General features: G+C 37.5%; 1 protein-coding gene across 1 annotated transcript in view; it reads left to right on the top strand.

Moving 5' to 3' along the window:
- Window positions 1-18,288, top strand: part of TTC39B (tetratricopeptide repeat domain 39B) — a 130,473-nt gene that overhangs the window by 98,277 nt on the left and 13,908 nt on the right. Inside the window, exons 9-16 of the mRNA XM_070045747.1 lie at window positions 5,683-5,788; window positions 7,155-7,220; window positions 8,767-8,875; window positions 9,443-9,510; window positions 9,596-9,655; window positions 11,101-11,262; window positions 12,511-12,602; window positions 17,351-17,477. Of these exons, the coding sequence (XP_069901848.1) occupies window positions 5,683-5,788; window positions 7,155-7,220; window positions 8,767-8,875; window positions 9,443-9,510; window positions 9,596-9,655; window positions 11,101-11,262; window positions 12,511-12,602; window positions 17,351-17,477 (790 nt within the window). The remainder of the gene's footprint in view (window positions 1-5,682; window positions 5,789-7,154; window positions 7,221-8,766; window positions 8,876-9,442; window positions 9,511-9,595; window positions 9,656-11,100; window positions 11,263-12,510; window positions 12,603-17,350; window positions 17,478-18,288) is intronic.

The following is an 18,288-nucleotide window of genomic DNA, read 5'->3' as shown; positions in this document are numbered from 1 at the left end:
ATAAAACAGACTTTAAAATAAAGAATGTTACAAGAGACAAGGAAGGACACTACATAATGATCAAGGGATCAATCCAAGAAGAAGATATAACAATTATAAATATATATGCACCCAACATAGGAGCACCTCAATACATAAGGCAATTGCTAACAGCTCTAAAAGAGGATATTGACAGTGACACAATAATAGTGGTGGACTTTAATACCTCACTTACACTAATGGACAGACCATCCAAACAGAAAATAAATAAGGAAACACAAGCTTTAAATGACACAGTAGACCAGATAGATTTAATTGATATTTATAGGACATTCCATCCCAAAACAGCAGATTACACTTTCTTCTCAAGTGCACATGGAACATTCTCTAGGATAGATCACATCTTGGGTCACAAATCAAGCCTCAGTAAATTTAAGAAAATGGCAATCATATCAAGTATCTTTTCTGACCACAACACTATGAGATTAGAAATGAATAACAGCGAAAAAGAAGAAAAAACCACAAACACATGGAGGCTAAATAATACGTTGCTAAACAATCAAGAGATCACTGAAGAAATGAAAGAGGAAATCAAAAAATACCTAGAGACAAATGACAATGAAAACACGACAATCCAAAACCTATGGGATGCAGCAAAAGCATTTCTAAGAGGGATGTTTATAGCTATACAGGCCTACCTCAAGAAACAAGAAAAATCTCAAATAAACAATCTAACCTTACACCTAAAGGAAGTAGAGAAAGAAGAACAAAAAACCCCCAAAGTTAGCAGAAGGAAAGAAATCATAAAGATCAGAGCAGAAATAAATGAAATAGAAACAAAGAAAACAATAGCAAAGATCAATAAAAGTGAAAGCTGGCTCTTCAAGAAGATAAACAAAATTGATAAACCGTTAGCCAGACTCATCAAGAAAAGAGGGAGAGGACTCAAATCAATAAAATTAGCAATGAAAAAGGAGAAGTTACAACAGACACCACAGAAATACAAAGCATCCTAAGAGACTGCTACAAGCAACTCTATGCCAATAAAATGGACAACCTGGAAGAAATGGACAAATTCTTAGAAAGGTATAAGCTTCCAAGACTGAATCAGGAAGAAATAGAAAATATGAACAGACCAATCACAAATAATGAAATTGAAACTGTGATTAAAAATCTTCCAACAAACAAAAGTCCAGGACCAGATGGCTTCACAGGTGAATTCTATCAAACATTTAGAGAAGAGCTAACACCCATCCTTCTCAAACTCTTCCAAAAAATTACAGAGGAAGGAACACTCCCAAACTCATTCTATGAGTCCACCATCACCCTGATACCAAAACCAACCAAAGGTACTACAAAAAAAATTACAGACCAATATCACTGATGAATATAAATGCAAAAATCCTCAACAGAATACTAGCAAACTGTTCCTTCAGTAAGTCCAAAAGAGAAAAACAAATATCATATATTAACGCATATATGTGGAACCTAGAAAAATGGTACAATTGAACCAGTTTGCAGGGCAGAAATTGAGACACAGATGTAGAGAACACACTTATGGACACCAAGGGGGTAAAGCGGCGGGGGCTTGGGGGTGGTGGTGTGATGAATTGGGCGATTGGGATTGACATATATACACTGATGTGTATAAAATTGATGACTAATAAGAACCTGCTGTATAAAAAAATAAAATAAAATTCAAAAAATAAAAAAATGATACATTCCATATAGATTTGATATTAAAATATTTTTAGAAGAGTACAACCAAAACATAGGAAAGTCTTTTTATAGTCCTAAAGCACAAAGGCCTTTAAACTTTTGATTTATTTAAAAATTTTTCACTTTGAAATGATTCCAGAATTTTTACAAAGAATTATCATATATTCTTCCAATATACAAATGTTAACATCTTATGGAACCACAGTATAATTATTAAAACCAGGAAACGAACATTGATATACTATTATTAACTACTTCATTGACTTTACTCAAGTTTTTCTAATTGTCCCACCAGTGTCCTTATTCTGGTCCAGGATTCACTCCAGGATCCTGGATGTCACATTTAGTTGTTACGTCTCCTTAGTCAGTTTTAATCTGGAAGAGTCCCTCAGTCTTTCTTTGTCTTTCAGGACCTTGACATTTTTGAAGAATACTGGGCAGGTATTTTTTAGACCATTGCTCAAGGTGGACTTATCTAATGTTGCTTAATGATTAAATTCAGATTTTTCTATGGCAAGAATACTATAGAAGTGATGTGGTGTCCTTCTCAGTGTGTCATATCTGTAGATATATGATGTCAATTTCAGAAGCCTTTTAAAGTGTGACATAAAATCAGAAACCATAGAAGACTAACTTGACCAAATAAACATATAAATTTTCATCATGGCAAAAATATCCCGTAATAAAAAATACAAATAGAAATGTGATATAAATGACTCAGGGCAAATGACAGTGTGAGAAACTCATAAGTTGGTGGGGGTCTAAACTGATAGAGTTTTTATGAAGGATGTTCTGGCAGTATATACCAAAATTAAGAATATGCATTACCTTCCATCTCAGAAGTTCTTTTTCTAAGAATTTATCCTATGAACAGTTAGGATGGTATAAATATAGTTATAGTACTTGATATAGGAAAGTACTTGATGAAGGTATAAGAACACTTTAGCAGCATTGTTTGTAATATGGAATATTTTGAAACAACTTGAAAATTTAAGAATAGGAATTTGGTTAAATAAATTATTCCATAGAATGGAATAATATGCACTTGTTAAAGAATAAGGTAGCTTTCATGCATTTTCATGGAAAATTGTCAATATAATCTATTGAAGAGTATATACTGTGTGATCCCATTTGTGTTTTCTAAAGATTGCATTCTTTGTAAAGCATAAAAACAACTAGAAAATTATGTACCAGGCTGTTAACAGTGACCGTCTCTCTGTGGGATGATTGTGTAGGGACACTTAGGGTTTCTCCATATTATTTGAGCATTTTGTAATAATCATCTATTATCAGCAAATAGAACATTTACACAGAAAATAACTCTGAACATAATATGCATATCCTGCCATCCTGTTGATATTTTGACATTTGAAGTTTTGTGCATGTATATAAGCATATATAATTATCTTTTTATACAGTGAGATTATATGCTTTGTGTCATTTTGAAATTTCTTTTTTCACTTCATGTCAGAAAATTTTAGATCATTAAGTATTTTTAATTCATCATGGCTTTTAATGGCTCCACAGTATTCCACTATTTGGATATACTACATGTGTATGTATAAATGTATGCATGCATGCAACTATCTTCGTAACCAGTTTCCGGTTGTTGCCTATTTAGTTTGTTTATAAATTTTTATTATAGGTAGTAATACAGTATCTTTCCTTATAGGTTAAGTTTTGTGTGTATCCATGCTATTTCCTTAGAATAAAATTAGATTTGTTGGTTCAAAGGTATGCAAGTGTGTAAGATTTCTGATATATATTGCAAAATTATTCTGAAGAATAATTGGATTGGCAAACTTTTTCTTAAAATACCAGACAGTAAGTGTTTAGGCTTGTGGGTTGTAAGATCTGTGTCCCAACTACTCAACTCTATGACCGCAAGTTGTAAGCAGCCATAGACTATAAGTAAATGGGTGTGGCTATGTTCCAATAGGTTGCCAACCTCTTTACTATAACTACCATTTTACCATAAATAAATGAATGTGTCTATTTGTTCTTACCTTTGCCAGCACTGGTTTTCTATTTAAAAAATTAAAATAATGGTTTTTATCACAAAAGTGGCATATATATTTTGGAAAATAGGAAAATGTGGATGAGCAAATATTAAAATACACACACACACCATATACTTATCACCCAGTAATTATGGCTGTTAACATCTTAGTATATATTCTTTCAGAATATTTTCTACATGTATCTAAAGATATATATATTTTTTAAACGAAAATGAGATCACACTGTATGTACTATTTTTTAACCTGCTTTTTTCAGTTAATGATGTTTACTTTTTCATGTCAACAAGTCTTCATTTCATATAATACTCAATCCATCTTCAAATTTTGCCTGTTGGCCCCAAATCTCTTTTACTGCTGGAATGTCAGCACCAGGATCCAACCCAAGACTGCCTTGAACATCCAGTGTTTATGTTCATTAAATACATCTTATTCTAGAAGAGTCTCTATATTCATGAGAGTTGTTGAAAAGCGCAACCCATTTGTCCTGCAGGATATGCACAGATTTGTTTGGTGGCTTCCTTGAGTTTTCATTTAGCTTGTTCCTTGTCATAGTCAGCTCAGGCTGCCATAACAAAATATCATACACTGGATGGCATAAGCAACAGAAATTTATTTCTTCACAGTTCTGGAGGATGAAAGTCCAAGATCTGGGTACCAGCATGATCAGGTTCTGGTGAGGACTCTCTTCTTGGCTTGCAGACAGCCACCTTCTCACTGTGTCCTCACATGGCAATGAGAGACCTTCCTCTTATAAGGCCACCAATCTTATCAGAGGAGGACCCCACCCTTATGACCTCATTTATCCTTAATTACTTCCTAAAATCTCTGTCTTCAAATACAGTCACACTGGGTGGGGGGATTAGAGCTTCAACATATGCATTTGGGGGAAATATAGTTCAGTCCATAGCATTCCTGTAGCCCTTTATATTTCCTGTAAACTGGAAATTAGATTCAGGTTAGTTGCATTTGGCTAGAATACATCATAAGTGAAGTTGCATGATTTATAAGTGCATCACACCAGGTGATACATAATATCTGGCTATTTCTTACTACCTTTAAAAAATATATCTGTCGGTTTGATAAGCAATTTCTGGTTATTGCCAATTTTTACATCTTTGTCATTGTTTTCATCTGCATTTCTCTGATTAAGTATTTGCCTTTTGAAGATGTGAAGGGGAAGGGAAAAATGCATAGAAAATTAATTAAAGTGAGAAATCAGAAAGATTGGCTTGGATGGAAGAGGGAAAAATAAGAGGACAGTTGCAGGCAATTGTTATCGAGCTTGCTTTCCTCTTTCAATCTTTCCTAGTTGTGAGTTTTATTTTGGTCTATTTGAGACCATGGTGATCATGCTGAAATTCAAGTCTTTTTGTCAGTAGCACCTCAGTTACTCAGTGGAAGGTAGGTTGCTGAAGTGTGCACAACGGCTGAGAGACTGAGCATTCCTAGGAAGTCTCCTCTAACACATTGCTGGGAAACTGTGAGATCACAGTCCTGCGGTCCTTTGGCTCCTGAGTCATGCTTGCTGATATTTGAACCCTCTTTTGCTTTAAGCCCAGAAAGATTGGTGCTGATAAACAGTGTAGAAATGAGTGTGTCGTTATTCCTTAATGATGATTACCCAGTAGAGGGGTGGGATAGGGAGGATGGGAGGGAGGCTTAAGAGGAAGGGGATATGGGGATATATGTATGCATATGGCTGACTCACTTTGTTGTACAACAGAAACTAGCACAGCATTGTGAAGCAATTGTACTCCAATAAAGATGTATTAAAAAATAAAATAAAATATCGGCAAACTGAAAAAAGAAAAAAAGTAAACGCAGCACAGCTTCATCCACTTAAAAATTCTCTAGTATTTTGGCTAATGACATTTATCTTATGGTATGTAAATGCAAAATTTGACTTAAAATTAGTTTTCAGTGTCATAGTAAACTTACAGTATAACTGTTTTCTTCAATCCAGAGAATGTCTTTCTATCCTGCACGTAATTCAGAAGAACAAAGTTGAGCAGCAGTTCTTCTATGAGTTTGAAGGTGGCGTCAAGCTTGGAATAGGGGCCTTTAATTTGGTAAGTGATCAGAAAGCAACCAGAATCTTTTGTACAAGAACCTTAGGTTTTCAGTGCCTCTGCTACTGCATTTGAACCTCACCCTGAACCACTACCTGGGTTTGGTTGGCAAGTGGCTACAGTGGGATCAGTTTTCTTGTGCTGTGAACCTGTGGGGGCTTTGGCCAGAATGTGCTGTAAAGTTCTGCACATGCTCAGAATAGTTTTCGATTGTATAATAAGGGAAGCATGCAGCTCTCTGAATGGACTAGTAACATTTTTTGGTAATAAGGATCTTGAAATTCAGTTCTATTTCCACATCAGAAATATTATTGCTATAGCAATGGTGGCTCTGAAATTGAAAATAGGTGAGGGAACAATATAGTTTGAGGGATGATGAAGCTCTGGGGTAGATGAAGGGTTTGAGTAGATATCTGTCCAATTGCTGTATTATTTAGATATTTTGATATTAAGGTTTGACTGGAATTGGTGAGAAAATTAAGTGGTAAAGGGAATCCCACACATAAGTGTATACACTACCGTGGCCGCTTTGTTCATGAGCCCATTGGTTGATGACAGAGGTGGCTGAGGAGAGAGGCTGGCTAGTGTCCACAAAATGAATCACCCTATCCACTTGATTATTAAAATCTTCCTCTGCTGAGGTCAGCCTTTGGTGAACATTCACATGGGACACAAATATCTTCACATTTTTTGCCCATTCTGAGATGTCTGTCCGTATACCTGTTTCCCAGAGCTCCTTGTCATCAGTTTTCCCATCATGTTCTTTCTAAAGCCCTGACCATCCAACCAAACCACTGGCAACCACCCATGAATCAGTAAATAATTGCATATATGGCCATTTCTCCTTCCAGGCAAAGTGAACAAACAGGGCACTGCTCAAAGTTCTGCCCTGGGAGGACTTCCCTTTATCCTACTCTTTAGGGATGTCCCAGAGAGGGGCTGTAGTGCTGTAGGTGTCTACTTCTGGGTCATGCCTGCATATCTGAAGAATACAACAGACTTTTGCTTTTGGAAAAGGATGCTAAAAGAAACACTTTGGAGGTGGACACTGGGGATTATCTTCTCATCACTTTATCAACCCACATGAAAGGAGCAAGTGTTCTTTAGAGCATTCTGAAAAAGCCAGGTTTTTTGTTTTGTTTTGTTTTTAACTTTTTAGGTGTATTGTCTTAACTAAATGAAATTAAGTCACAAGTAATGATTATACTAGGTGCAGTATGTGGTGATTGAGACGTGTCCAGTGGTTTAAACTTGGTTCTAATTTTTCATATTACTGAATCATTAAAACTTGAAGTTGGTTAGAGTTTAACATTTATCTACAGTTAGATGTACTAACAGTAAGTACACTTGTATTTTTTTCTTACAGATGCTGTCCCTTTTACCAGCACGGATTATCAGACTACTAGAATTTATAGGATTTTCTGGAAATAGGGTACAAAATTAATTTTTTCTTAATTTTGACAAGGAAACTAAAAGTTATTTATTGAATATGAGGGAAATACAACATGTCCTCATAGCTAGCAATTTGTTTTCAGAACAATGAAGAGGCATTGGGTCTTGATTATATTTTTCAGGAGTTAGAGATGGTTTTTCTATTGAAAGTTAAAAATTTTCATCTTTGTTATTTAAATTCTGGGATTAAAATTTATGTTTTACTAATATTGCTGCTTGCTGGATCTTTAGTACTCATGTGAGGTTAAAATATGCTTCCCTAACATTTTTGCAACCCCAGAGTTTCCTGCAAAACCAAGAAATTAGGCTAGATTTCCCTGTCTAACATTTTATGATTCGTATGGATCAAGCATAGTTGCAGTTCTTTTGGTTTTCCTTGTTTTTACACGTTTCACTACAAAACTAAGCAAGGAAATTTGTTTTCCATGAGTTTTGTTTGTTATAGTTCTGTGTGGTTGTTTTTGTAGTGTATAACATTTATTAATCATAGCACTCAATATGCTATTAACAGAGTTGCTTTATTGCAAAAGTTGTCCCTGTTAGTCCAGAGAGCAGGTTTTGAGAAATAGATGAGAACAGGTACAAGAAGCTGTAATTTTTTTCCCTATTTATTCCACTGTCCAGGTTCTCCATAAGTATTATGTATTTATGGTGATCCCTTCCTGATATGGTCTATCTATTCAGACTCTGTATTTCATCGTTACCCTTCCCCTCTACTATTCATCTTCCACCTTATTTCTTTAGTAGCTCCAACTTGCCCCTTGAATAAAGTCCAAACTATAGCATGGATTCAAGGGCCCTAGGATCTGACTCTAGCCAATGCTTCTAGCCTACTACCCATCCTTTTTGCTTCCCTAGTGTTCCTGCTAAACTGGGCAAATGGTTGTTCACCAGATAGACCCTGTGCTTTTCTGTTGCCATGCTTCTGCTGGTGTCTGTTTTGGATGTCCTCCCCAACTGGCATCCTCCCAAATAATGTCTCTTGAGAGCCTCTCCATCCATTAGGATTGAGATAAATGTCACCTATTCCACAAAGCTTTCTCTTATCTTCTCCCAACAAAACTCAAGTATTCCTAACTTTCAGAATCATTTACTTATCTCTCTTATGGCCCTTGCCATATTCCAGTAAAATTATGTGTTCATGTACTACCTTCGCTATTTGATGGAAAGATCTTTGAAGACATAGAACTGTATATATTCATACCCACCGTAGCATTTTGTACTTAGATCCTCAATATGTTTTAATAAATTAATATTTATATAAGAGAAATACAGCATTTTCTATGAAATGAGCTCTACCTTTTTCTCTCCCTAAGATCACATGATATAAGAATTTGGGAGATTGTCTTATGCCAGTTTAAAATGTAAAATTTGCTTCTAGTTAGATACCACTGCTATTCTAAGCTCTTGAAAAATAAACCCCACCTTCCTGGAGAGTGGGGATCCATGAGCTAGCATTTTAAAGTCTCTGAATATGATGTTTCAATCATGCTCTTCTCATTCTAAAATGCCTCTAATTCCCATAGGAGTTGGGCATCCTGCAGTTACGGGAAGGTGCCTTAGGAAGAAGCATGAGGTCTCCACTATGCTGCTTAACTATGCTAGCTTTTCATACTTATATCTCCCTGATACTTGGTAAGGACTGGATTATATTTCACATCATTGAAAGTTGATTATCTTTCATCTGAGTAAGTAAAAATTTAGAAAAATCAGTAAGAGGTCGTAGTCTGTATTTACCTTTTTTTTGAGCAAAAGTGAAAAATTGTGACATTTCTCATGGTAACATTTGGCAGAGGGGGTGGAGGGTTTCTTTCATCAAATTCGTTGTAATCAGTTCTCAGCTAAAAAATTCTATAAAGCTTGTTTAAGGTGATCTATTTTTAGCATATTACATTTCTTTTTTTAGCAGAAAATTAAATTTTTGGTTAAAATAAGTTCAATATTGCTATTAAAACCAGAAATTTCAATTAGGAACTGAAGGCAACCACCTCTGCTCCTAAGAATTTGCCCTAGAGCTTTCTTAAACTAAAGTCATAGATGAGACTTGTCTTCTTTTATTTCCCAAATATGAAAATGACAATTTAACAGTTTTCATGTTTTCCATGAATAGGTCTTTGCTATATTATAATGAAATTTGGAGAAATAGTTATACATGTCAACCACATTTCTTGAAGACTGAGGCTTTTTCTGTTAAATTTCTAGGTACAGGAGAAGTGAATGTTGTGGAAGCAGAGCGTCTCCTTGAACCCTACCTCCAGCAGTTTCCAAATGTACGCTTAGAATTTCAAGTGTCTTTTTCAACCATAATCAATCAACCAGGGTTGACCATTGAACAGTCTGTTTCTCCCTCCGCAGGGCTCCCTCATGTTGTTTTATCATGGCCGGATAGAGCTGCTGAAAGGAAATGTGGAAGAGGTAACTTATCTGAAGTGGTCATTTGGGGGGCTGTCTATATGGTGGAGTTGCGTAGTGCACCCATTCCAAATGAGCAAGTCCAGCTCTATGCACTAGACAGAAATAAAGGGAAAATATGTAATTAAAAAGCCAAAAGTTAATTGTGTGGATGCACTCTATGATATATAGTAAACTACTGAATATACTCTACATTTGCACATAAAGTACCTGAGGCAATTCAGGGTAGGATATAGAAATACAGTTGGGCAGTTTAAGGGGCTTTCAAAAATCTTTGACTACTATCCATCTCGGTATTACATATTGGCTTTGGAATCTTGCCCCTGCATAAAGGTCACTCCACTGTACTACATGTGTGCTCCCCATCAAAGGAAATTATTCACTAATTCCCTTGAAGAAGAAGAGTGAATAGCCTTTTATATAAATATACTCATGAACAATTTTCTTCTACACAAATGGGGTCAAACATGTATTTTTCCTTGATTTGATTTTTTTCTACTTACAATACATCTTGGATTTCTTTCCAGGTTAGTATTTCTAAATCTTCCTCATTCTTTTTGATGGCTGGGTTTCATTCAATGAGATGGATATACTGTACTTACTAAAGCAGCCCACTATTGATAGACATTTGGCTACTATACATAATGCTGTTGTAAACATTATTATGTGTATATTTCTGTGCAAAAGTGTATTTATATAAGATCGATTCTGATAATGAGGATTTCTAGGTCAAAGATGTTTGCATTTTGATAAATTCAGACAACTTGCCCTCCTAATAAGGCTAGTCCATTTAAACTCCTGTAAAGATATGAGAATACTTGTTTTCAGTGCTCTTTGGCAACTCTGGTCATTATTTATCTGTTTTATTTTTGCCAATGTGATGGCTGAAAAATGATAATCTAATCTTTTAATTTATCTTTTCCAGTGTAAAAATTTCTTCATATGTATATTTGCCACTCATTATCTTTTTCTCTAATTTCCTGTTTATATCTTTAAACAATTTTCCCACTGAGTTGTTTGTTTTTTTTTAAGGATTTTATAAAATTGCTGTATAAGGGTTGATCCTTTGCCCGTTACGCATATAGCGATATCTTCTCCCAGTCTGTCCATTGCCTTTAACTTTGTTTAAGGTATATTTTACTCTCTGGAAGTTCTAAATTTATTGTCAAATATTTTCTTAAAGGACTTCTGCATTTTACGTCTGTCTTAAGAAAGGAACTTTGCTACTCCCACATTATAAAGTTCCATGGCCCTCTCACAAAGTTACATAAAGAGGCGAAATTTAACTGTATTGTTGCATGTAAGGAAAGGAATGTGTTGTCGTATTGAGTGGTTTCATGAGTGATGATTTTGCTCTTTTTGTACAAAGTGTTTTATGTATTTTTCCATTAGGTTATTATCTCCTTGTCTAATATCTGGATGATCAGCTTTATGCAATTGACTTATAGGCACAAGAGATATTTCGAAAATGCATTTCAGTTCAAGAAGAATGGAAACAGTTTCACCATCTCTGTTATTGGGAGCTGATGTGGATTTTTGTATTCCAACAAAACTGGAGGGAGGCGTATTACTATTCAGATCTGCTTTGCAAAGAGAGTAAATGGTCCAAGGTAAAGTACAGTTTCATTAATGTCATCTGTTTGCTCATAAGTGTACAGGATGATTTTCATCTAGGACTGTTTCTTCCATAGTATGATATTGACACTGTTTTCTCAACTTAGAGATCCATCAGAGGACGAAGTGGACATTAAGTACCTGCTGTTTGTAACCACTGTCCTCAGCACTACGTGCTTTAAAAGCCATCCAAATAGTCTTTTTCAACAGAGAGGCTTTATCTGTGAAGATGAACTGTACTTATATATAAAAAGTATTAGATATCAAGTATTGATAATTGTTTGTAGACTTTTTGATACCCTGATAACAAGGCTTTTCATAATAATCAAAATTAATTCTTTATCCATTCATCCGTTGCTGCACACTTAGGTTGCTTCCATGTCTTGGCTTTTGTAAATAATGCTGCTATTAACGTTATGATGTACATATCTTTTTGAATTAGTGTTTTTGTTTCTCTTTGGATATATACCCAGGAATGGAAATGCTGGATCATATGGTAGTTCTATTTTAATTTTTTGAAGAACTTCATTCTGTTTTCCATAGTGGCTGTACCAATTTACATTCCTACCAACAGTATATAGGGTTCCCTTTTCTCCACAATCTCATCAACGTTTATTATTTGTTGTCTTTTTGATGATAGCCATTCCAACAGGTGTGGCAAGTTAGGGGAAGGAGATTAAGAGGTACAAACTGCTAGCTATAAAATAAATAAAATACAGGGCTTCCCTGGTGGCGCAGTGGTTGAGAGTCCGCCTGCCGATGCAGGGGACACGGGTTCGTGCCCCAGTCCGGGAAGATCCCACATGCCGCAGAGCGGCTGGGCCCGTGAGCCATGGCCGCTGAGCCTGCGCGTCCGGAGCCTGTGCTCCCCAACGGGAGAGGCCACAACAGTGAGAGGCCCACGTACTGCAAATAAATAAATTAATTAATTAAAAAGAGTTCTAAAAAAATTCTGATCCATTTGTGAAAAGTTGGGAGGAATGAGATAATGATCTCTTTTTCATTTTGTCCATTTTCTCATCCATGAACGTTACAGTTGTATAATAGGAAAATGGCCAAAATTAGGTGAAAAGTTTTGATCTCATTTGGAACAGGTGATATAAGACTTCATTTCCTTTTTTTTAATATATTTGATACCTCTTAAATATTATATCTGGAAGATTTGTAGGTCTTTCCTGATTTGCAAGATAGCAATGTCATGTACCCAGGATGCTCTCTGACTAGCTGCTTTTCTTTTCCTCAAGGCAACATATGTGTTCTTAAAAGCTGCAATTTTGAGTATGCTTCCAGAGGAAGATGTAGTAGCAACTAAAGAGGATGTGGTAACTTTATTTAGGTAAGCAAGACACTATTTCTATAACAAAGATCCTGAATGAATAGAGGAACACACAAATACTTTCTTTTTCCCTTAGTGCTCTTCCATGCTTCACCTTCATATTTCTTTAATTTATCTGATTTGATACAGAAACTCTTAAAAAATATATTTAGGGCTTCCCTGGTGGCGCAGTGGTTGAGAGTCCGCCTGCCGATGCAGGGGACATGGGTTCGTGCCCCGGTCCGGGAAGATCCCACATGCCGCAGAGCGGCTGGGCCCGTGAGCCATGGCCGCTGGGCCTGCGAGTCCGGAGCCTGTACTCCGCAACGGGAAAAGCCACAGCAGTGAGAGGCCCGCGTACCGTAAAAAAAAAAAAAAAAAATATATATATATATATATATATATTTAACTAAGGGTCAAAATGTCATCCTTTTAGCAAGACTTTGCAGATATGCCAGTGTAATTGGGAATCTTGAGAACACATGTTTTTTTGTTTTGTAATTGGGGCTTTGCTACTGCATTTTGAACACAGTTTCCTAAAATGGTATTGTTAGCTAAAGATGTTTACTGTTATAAATCAAAGGTATTTTGTGATCAGAAAAACTTAAGAATATAACACAATATAATATACCCTTAGTTTTCATTAGTGTGCCAAAGATTCTGTGAAGCTCTGCTGTGAAGTAATCTGTTTAACTTTGTTTAGACCAGTGTCCGTCCATCCATCCATCCATCCATCCATTCATCTGTAACCTTTATGTTGAGCACCTACTGTGTGAAGACGACTGTGTTAAGTGCTGAATTAACAGGCATGGATCCTGTCCTTGTGCAGTTCATAATCTTGTAGTGGAACTAGATATCAGTGAAATAATCACCCAGTAAATGCAAAATTATAACACATGACTGATTTTTCTCCTCCTGCTTGTCTCACCATTCCTTCTTGGTATCTTTGTAAGCTCATCCTACTTCCATCTATTAAAAGTTGATGCTTTTGATTTCAAAGGTCAGTCTTAGAACCTCAACCTTAGGAAATCTGATTCAAGCCAAATTGAAATCCCTAGTACACACCTTGTGACTGAGCTCCAGACCCATATATCTAGCTCCCGTTTACCACCTTCACTTAGATATGTCAAAGCATTTAAAACTCACCACATCCAGTCTTCCCTAGCAAACCTGGTGTTCTTTCCTCTCTCAGTGACTGGGACTACCAGTTAGCAAGGCAGAAACCTATAACACTTGCGTCGCCAACACGACCCACTGTCCCTCCATTCCCCGGTGGGAGGAGAGGTATGGATAAGAGCACAGAGGGAATGATAGTTGAGATGAGGTCTGAAGGTGGCTTGGGAGCTGCTGAGGCAGTGGGGGTTGTAGTGATAACAGTTTCAGACCAAGAGAACAGCATTTGAGAGGATGCTGTTTCAGGAACAGCATACGAGAGGATGCTGTTTCAGGAACAGCATACGAGAGGAGGCTGTTTCAGGAACAGCATATGAGAGGATGCTGTTGCAGGAAGGAGCACTGCACATTAAAAGAACTAAGACAAAGCTGATATTGGTCAGGACGTGATGCTACATTTTATATATAGGTCTAAGGAAAATGAACGTCCAGGATTGCTCAAAATATGTCTCATAGAACACAGAATTCCTTTAAAAAATAAGACAGAGTCTCCAGCCGTACCACCCTGAGTGCGCCCGATCTTGTCTGATTTTGGAAGCTAAGCAGGCTCGGTGCTGGTTCATACCTGGATGGGAGAGTGCCTGGGACTACCGTGTGCTGTAGGCTTAAAAAAAAAATAAGATAAAATGTGTTTTAGGGACACAGAGCTCATTGGTATCCCGAGTGGGAGTTGGTAAGTTAATAGAACAGAGGTAGAAACCAGACTGAGATTGGCTAAAGAGTGAATGAGATACAAAGAAATGAAGAGAGTTGAGCATAAATAACATCCCTGGATAACTTTGACTATGAAGTGGAAGAAACAGAGAGAGAGTTGGAGGGAGATGTATTATCAAAGAATATCTTAATGGGAGAGATCTGATCATTCTCAAAAACCACTGGGAAGGATCCTTTGGAGAAAGAGAAGTTAGACATATAAGCGAGAAATGGTATAAGCGAGAAATGGGATAACTGATATTTGCAAGGCTCTTGAGAATGCAAGAGGAGATAGAATACAAAGCACTGATGGCTTTATCTAGAGGGAGGACCAGGTCCTTTATTGTATGGGAGGGAAGAAGTCCAGAACAGGTGCGGAGGCATGCAAGCTCATGGGTGGTAGTGTGAGATGGAGGGCTTCCTCCCTCACAGCTTCTGTTTTTCTTTATGAAGTAGGAGGCAGGGCTGTCTGTTGAGAGTGAAAGAGAAAGGAGTGGGATGGAGGTGTGAGGAGGATGAAGAATATTGGAAATCATTGCTGTAGAGGGTGGGACAGTGAGGTGATGAGAGAAACACAGGAGGGGGAACGGCAGGCGGTGCCAGGGCTCGTTCGAGGTTGGTGTTGATGAATTTACAGTGATACCAACTTGTTCTCAGTGCCGGTGCAGGGAGGATGGATACTGAGCTTCATCCGGATGAGTGCAACGACTAGGCATTAGCAAGGGAGTATGCAGTAAAGATTGCCTGCCTGGCCGTCTAAGCAGGAGGATGGAGGGACGGGGAAAGAAAGAGACTGCTGAGCTGGGAGAAAGTTGAAAGGCAAGAGGACTGAAAGTCTTAGTAGAACAGCCAAGGTAGAATGAGGAGAGTGGTGTTCAAAGGGTGGTGTGCTTGAATTTGTACTTTGAGGTCGAAAAGCCACAGGTGATGAAGTGGTCTAAGGTGTGACTGTAGGGGTGGGTGGCTGTGGTGGAAAGGAGGAGGTGACCGCTGGAGATGAGGAAGTTAAGGAACGGAGAAGCCCAGCTGCGTTCTTCAAACATAACTGATGACAAACACTTTTTAAAAAATATTTATTTATTTATTTTTGGCTGCGTTGGGTCTTCGTTGCTGCTCACGGGCTTTCTCTAGTTGCGGCGAGCGGGGGCTACTCTTCGTTGCGGTGCGCGGGCTTCTCATTGCGGTGGCTTCTCTTGTTGCGGAGCACGAGTTCTAGGCGCACGGGCTTCAGTAGTTGTGGCACATGGGCTCAGTAGTTGTGGCTCACGGGCTCTAGAGCGCAGGCTCAGTAGTTGTGGCGCACGGGCTTAGTTGCTCCGCGGCATGTGGGATCTTCCTGGACCAGGGCTCGAACCCGTGTCCCCTGCATTGGCAGGCAGATGCTTAACCACTGCGCCACCAGGGAAGCCCAGTGACAAAAACTTTTGAGTGGAATACTATAGTGTGTGACCACATTATGAGAAATAATGGCCTGGCTGAACCCTCTGACAAATTTGTCAGAACAAGTTTGAAGGTATGACCAGGACTACTTTTTCATGCTTTTAGAGAAGCTCTTTTTAGCAATAGGACCATGTATACTAATAGAATCAACATTAGTGGAAACCATGTAGATTAATGCCACCTCTTACTGGTAGAATGTATTGCCTCATTTCACACAAGCAACAAATGGAATGGAATATTAAGGTACATTGGGACCTTTTACATCCATACTTCCTGTACTTCAAAGTAAATTTTCTCCATATCAAAATAATTTCTTTGAAATATGTAACAAATCTTATTTTCAGGAGAAAGCTTGAGGTCTGCTGCATGTGTGATAGCATCTAATTTGTTGGGATAATGAGAGGAGAGTCCCCAAAATGAATGTTCTCTTCATACAGACTCTGTGATCCTTAAATGACAAGGTTTCATGTCCACTGCATGCTTCTGACCCCTTCCCTCAACTCCCACCTCGCATTTCCACTGCCTCTTCCACTGATGTTAATTCACAGTAATGATGGGCATTCTGGTTTAAAAGCCATAGCCCTTCGTACACCTGAAAATAACATAATGTCATATGTCTATTACACCTCAATTAAAAAAATCCATATTCCCAAATTGTGCCCAGAAAGAATGTAACACAAGCTTGTCTTCATACTGGAATGTTTTTTCCTCTTATTGCATCTTTTTCTTTCAGTATAGCTGGATATTTCCCTAAATTTCTTCTTGGCAACGTGTTTGGTGCATTCGCCAAGTTATGTATAAGAAAAGTGCCCTAGGAACATGTAGTCTCATCATCCTATTCTCAATTTTATGTGCTTGTGAATTTTATAATTGGAATTTCTTAGAATTTTGAGAGAAAGGTTGTAAACATGGTATATGTTCTTAGTTGATTATTTTCAAAATCACCTATGCTTTGGAAACATTTTCTCAAATTATACGTGAATTGACGGCTATCTTTTGAGCCACATTACTTTACAGATCTGTGTCATACTTGCAGAAAGGAATAGGAGATGTACCAGTATACGCTATTGCCTCTCTCACAAGTATCCACAATGTAAATACTTTGGACTTTTTCCTGCTTACTTATGGAAATTGCCAATTTTATATCTAGATTTCCTTGACTTTGTTTGATAGGCTAAGACACTTGCTAAGTTAACTAGAAAGAAATACGTGTCAATCAGTTGTTCTCAAACTTGTGCGTGCATCAGAATCCTCTGGAGGACTCACTGAAATCCAGATTGCTGGGCCCCGGCTCTAGAGCTGCTGATTTAATAGGTCTGGGGTGGAGCCTGCAAATTTGCATTTCCAACAGGTTTCCAGGTGATGCTGATGCTACTGGTCTGGGGAGCACAGCGTGACAAGGACAGGTGTAAATAATGTATCTGTTCTTAATGACCTTTCGCTGGGGCTGGGGCTTTTCACAGACAGGTGGATGGCTTGAAGCAGAGAATTGCTGGGAAATCGATCCCTACAGAGAAGTTTGCTGTGAGGAAGGCTCGACGTTACTCTCCCTCGTTGCCCGCACCCGTGAAGCTCGTCTTGCCTGCCCTGGTATCTGCCTTTATTTTATTTACTGTTTGCATCCTAGAAATAAATTATTCACAGTGGCAGGGAGAACATCTAACTTTTGTTGTGAAGTTTGCTCAATTAAAAAACATTGTGTTTGTAAGGTGAACATTTATAAATAAATTATTAATGAATAATAAAAAGTATAGCAGATGTTTTTTGACTGATTGGTATGTTCTAGGAATTTTGATAAAGGCTATTTATAAAATATATCATTTAATTCTTATAGTAACTGTATGAGGGGAGTTTCTCTTTGTAGCCTCATTTGACAAGTAAGGAAATTCAGGCAGAGACAGGGTGAGTTGACTGAATTGAAATTGAGTTGAATTATAATGCAAGCCACATATGTAACTGTACCTTTTCTAGTAGCCACACTAAAAATCAAACGGTAAAAAATTGAAAAATAAAAGGACACATGATAATCATTTTAAGAGTATTGGTTTAACCCAGTTTATGCAACATTTTGTCATTTGAGCATGTAATCTCTAAAAACTTATTAATGAGATTTCTCATTCTTTCATATTGTACTCATCCATTGAAATCTGGTGTGTGTTCTATGCTTAGTTTGAACTAAGTTTGAACCAGTCGCATTGCTCCAGAGCCATAAGTGGCTGGTGGCTGCTGTGCTCTAGCCCAGCGCTAGAGCTCACATTCTTGATCGGTATGCCATTTAGGCTAGACTTTGTGAAAAGCATAATTTCAACTTAAATTGTCTTAATGAAGACTTTTTTTAAAGTACTAAATATATCAAATTATGATGACTCTTTGGGGCTTTAGTTCTGCGTAGGTAGTCACA

This window comes from Globicephala melas, chromosome 6, assembly GCF_963455315.2.
Source record: "Globicephala melas chromosome 6, mGloMel1.2, whole genome shotgun sequence".
Lineage (NCBI taxonomy): Eukaryota > Metazoa > Chordata > Mammalia > Artiodactyla > Delphinidae > Globicephala > Globicephala melas.
Note: the sequence above shows the minus strand (reverse complement) of the source record. Positions and strands in the feature narration are given on the sequence as shown.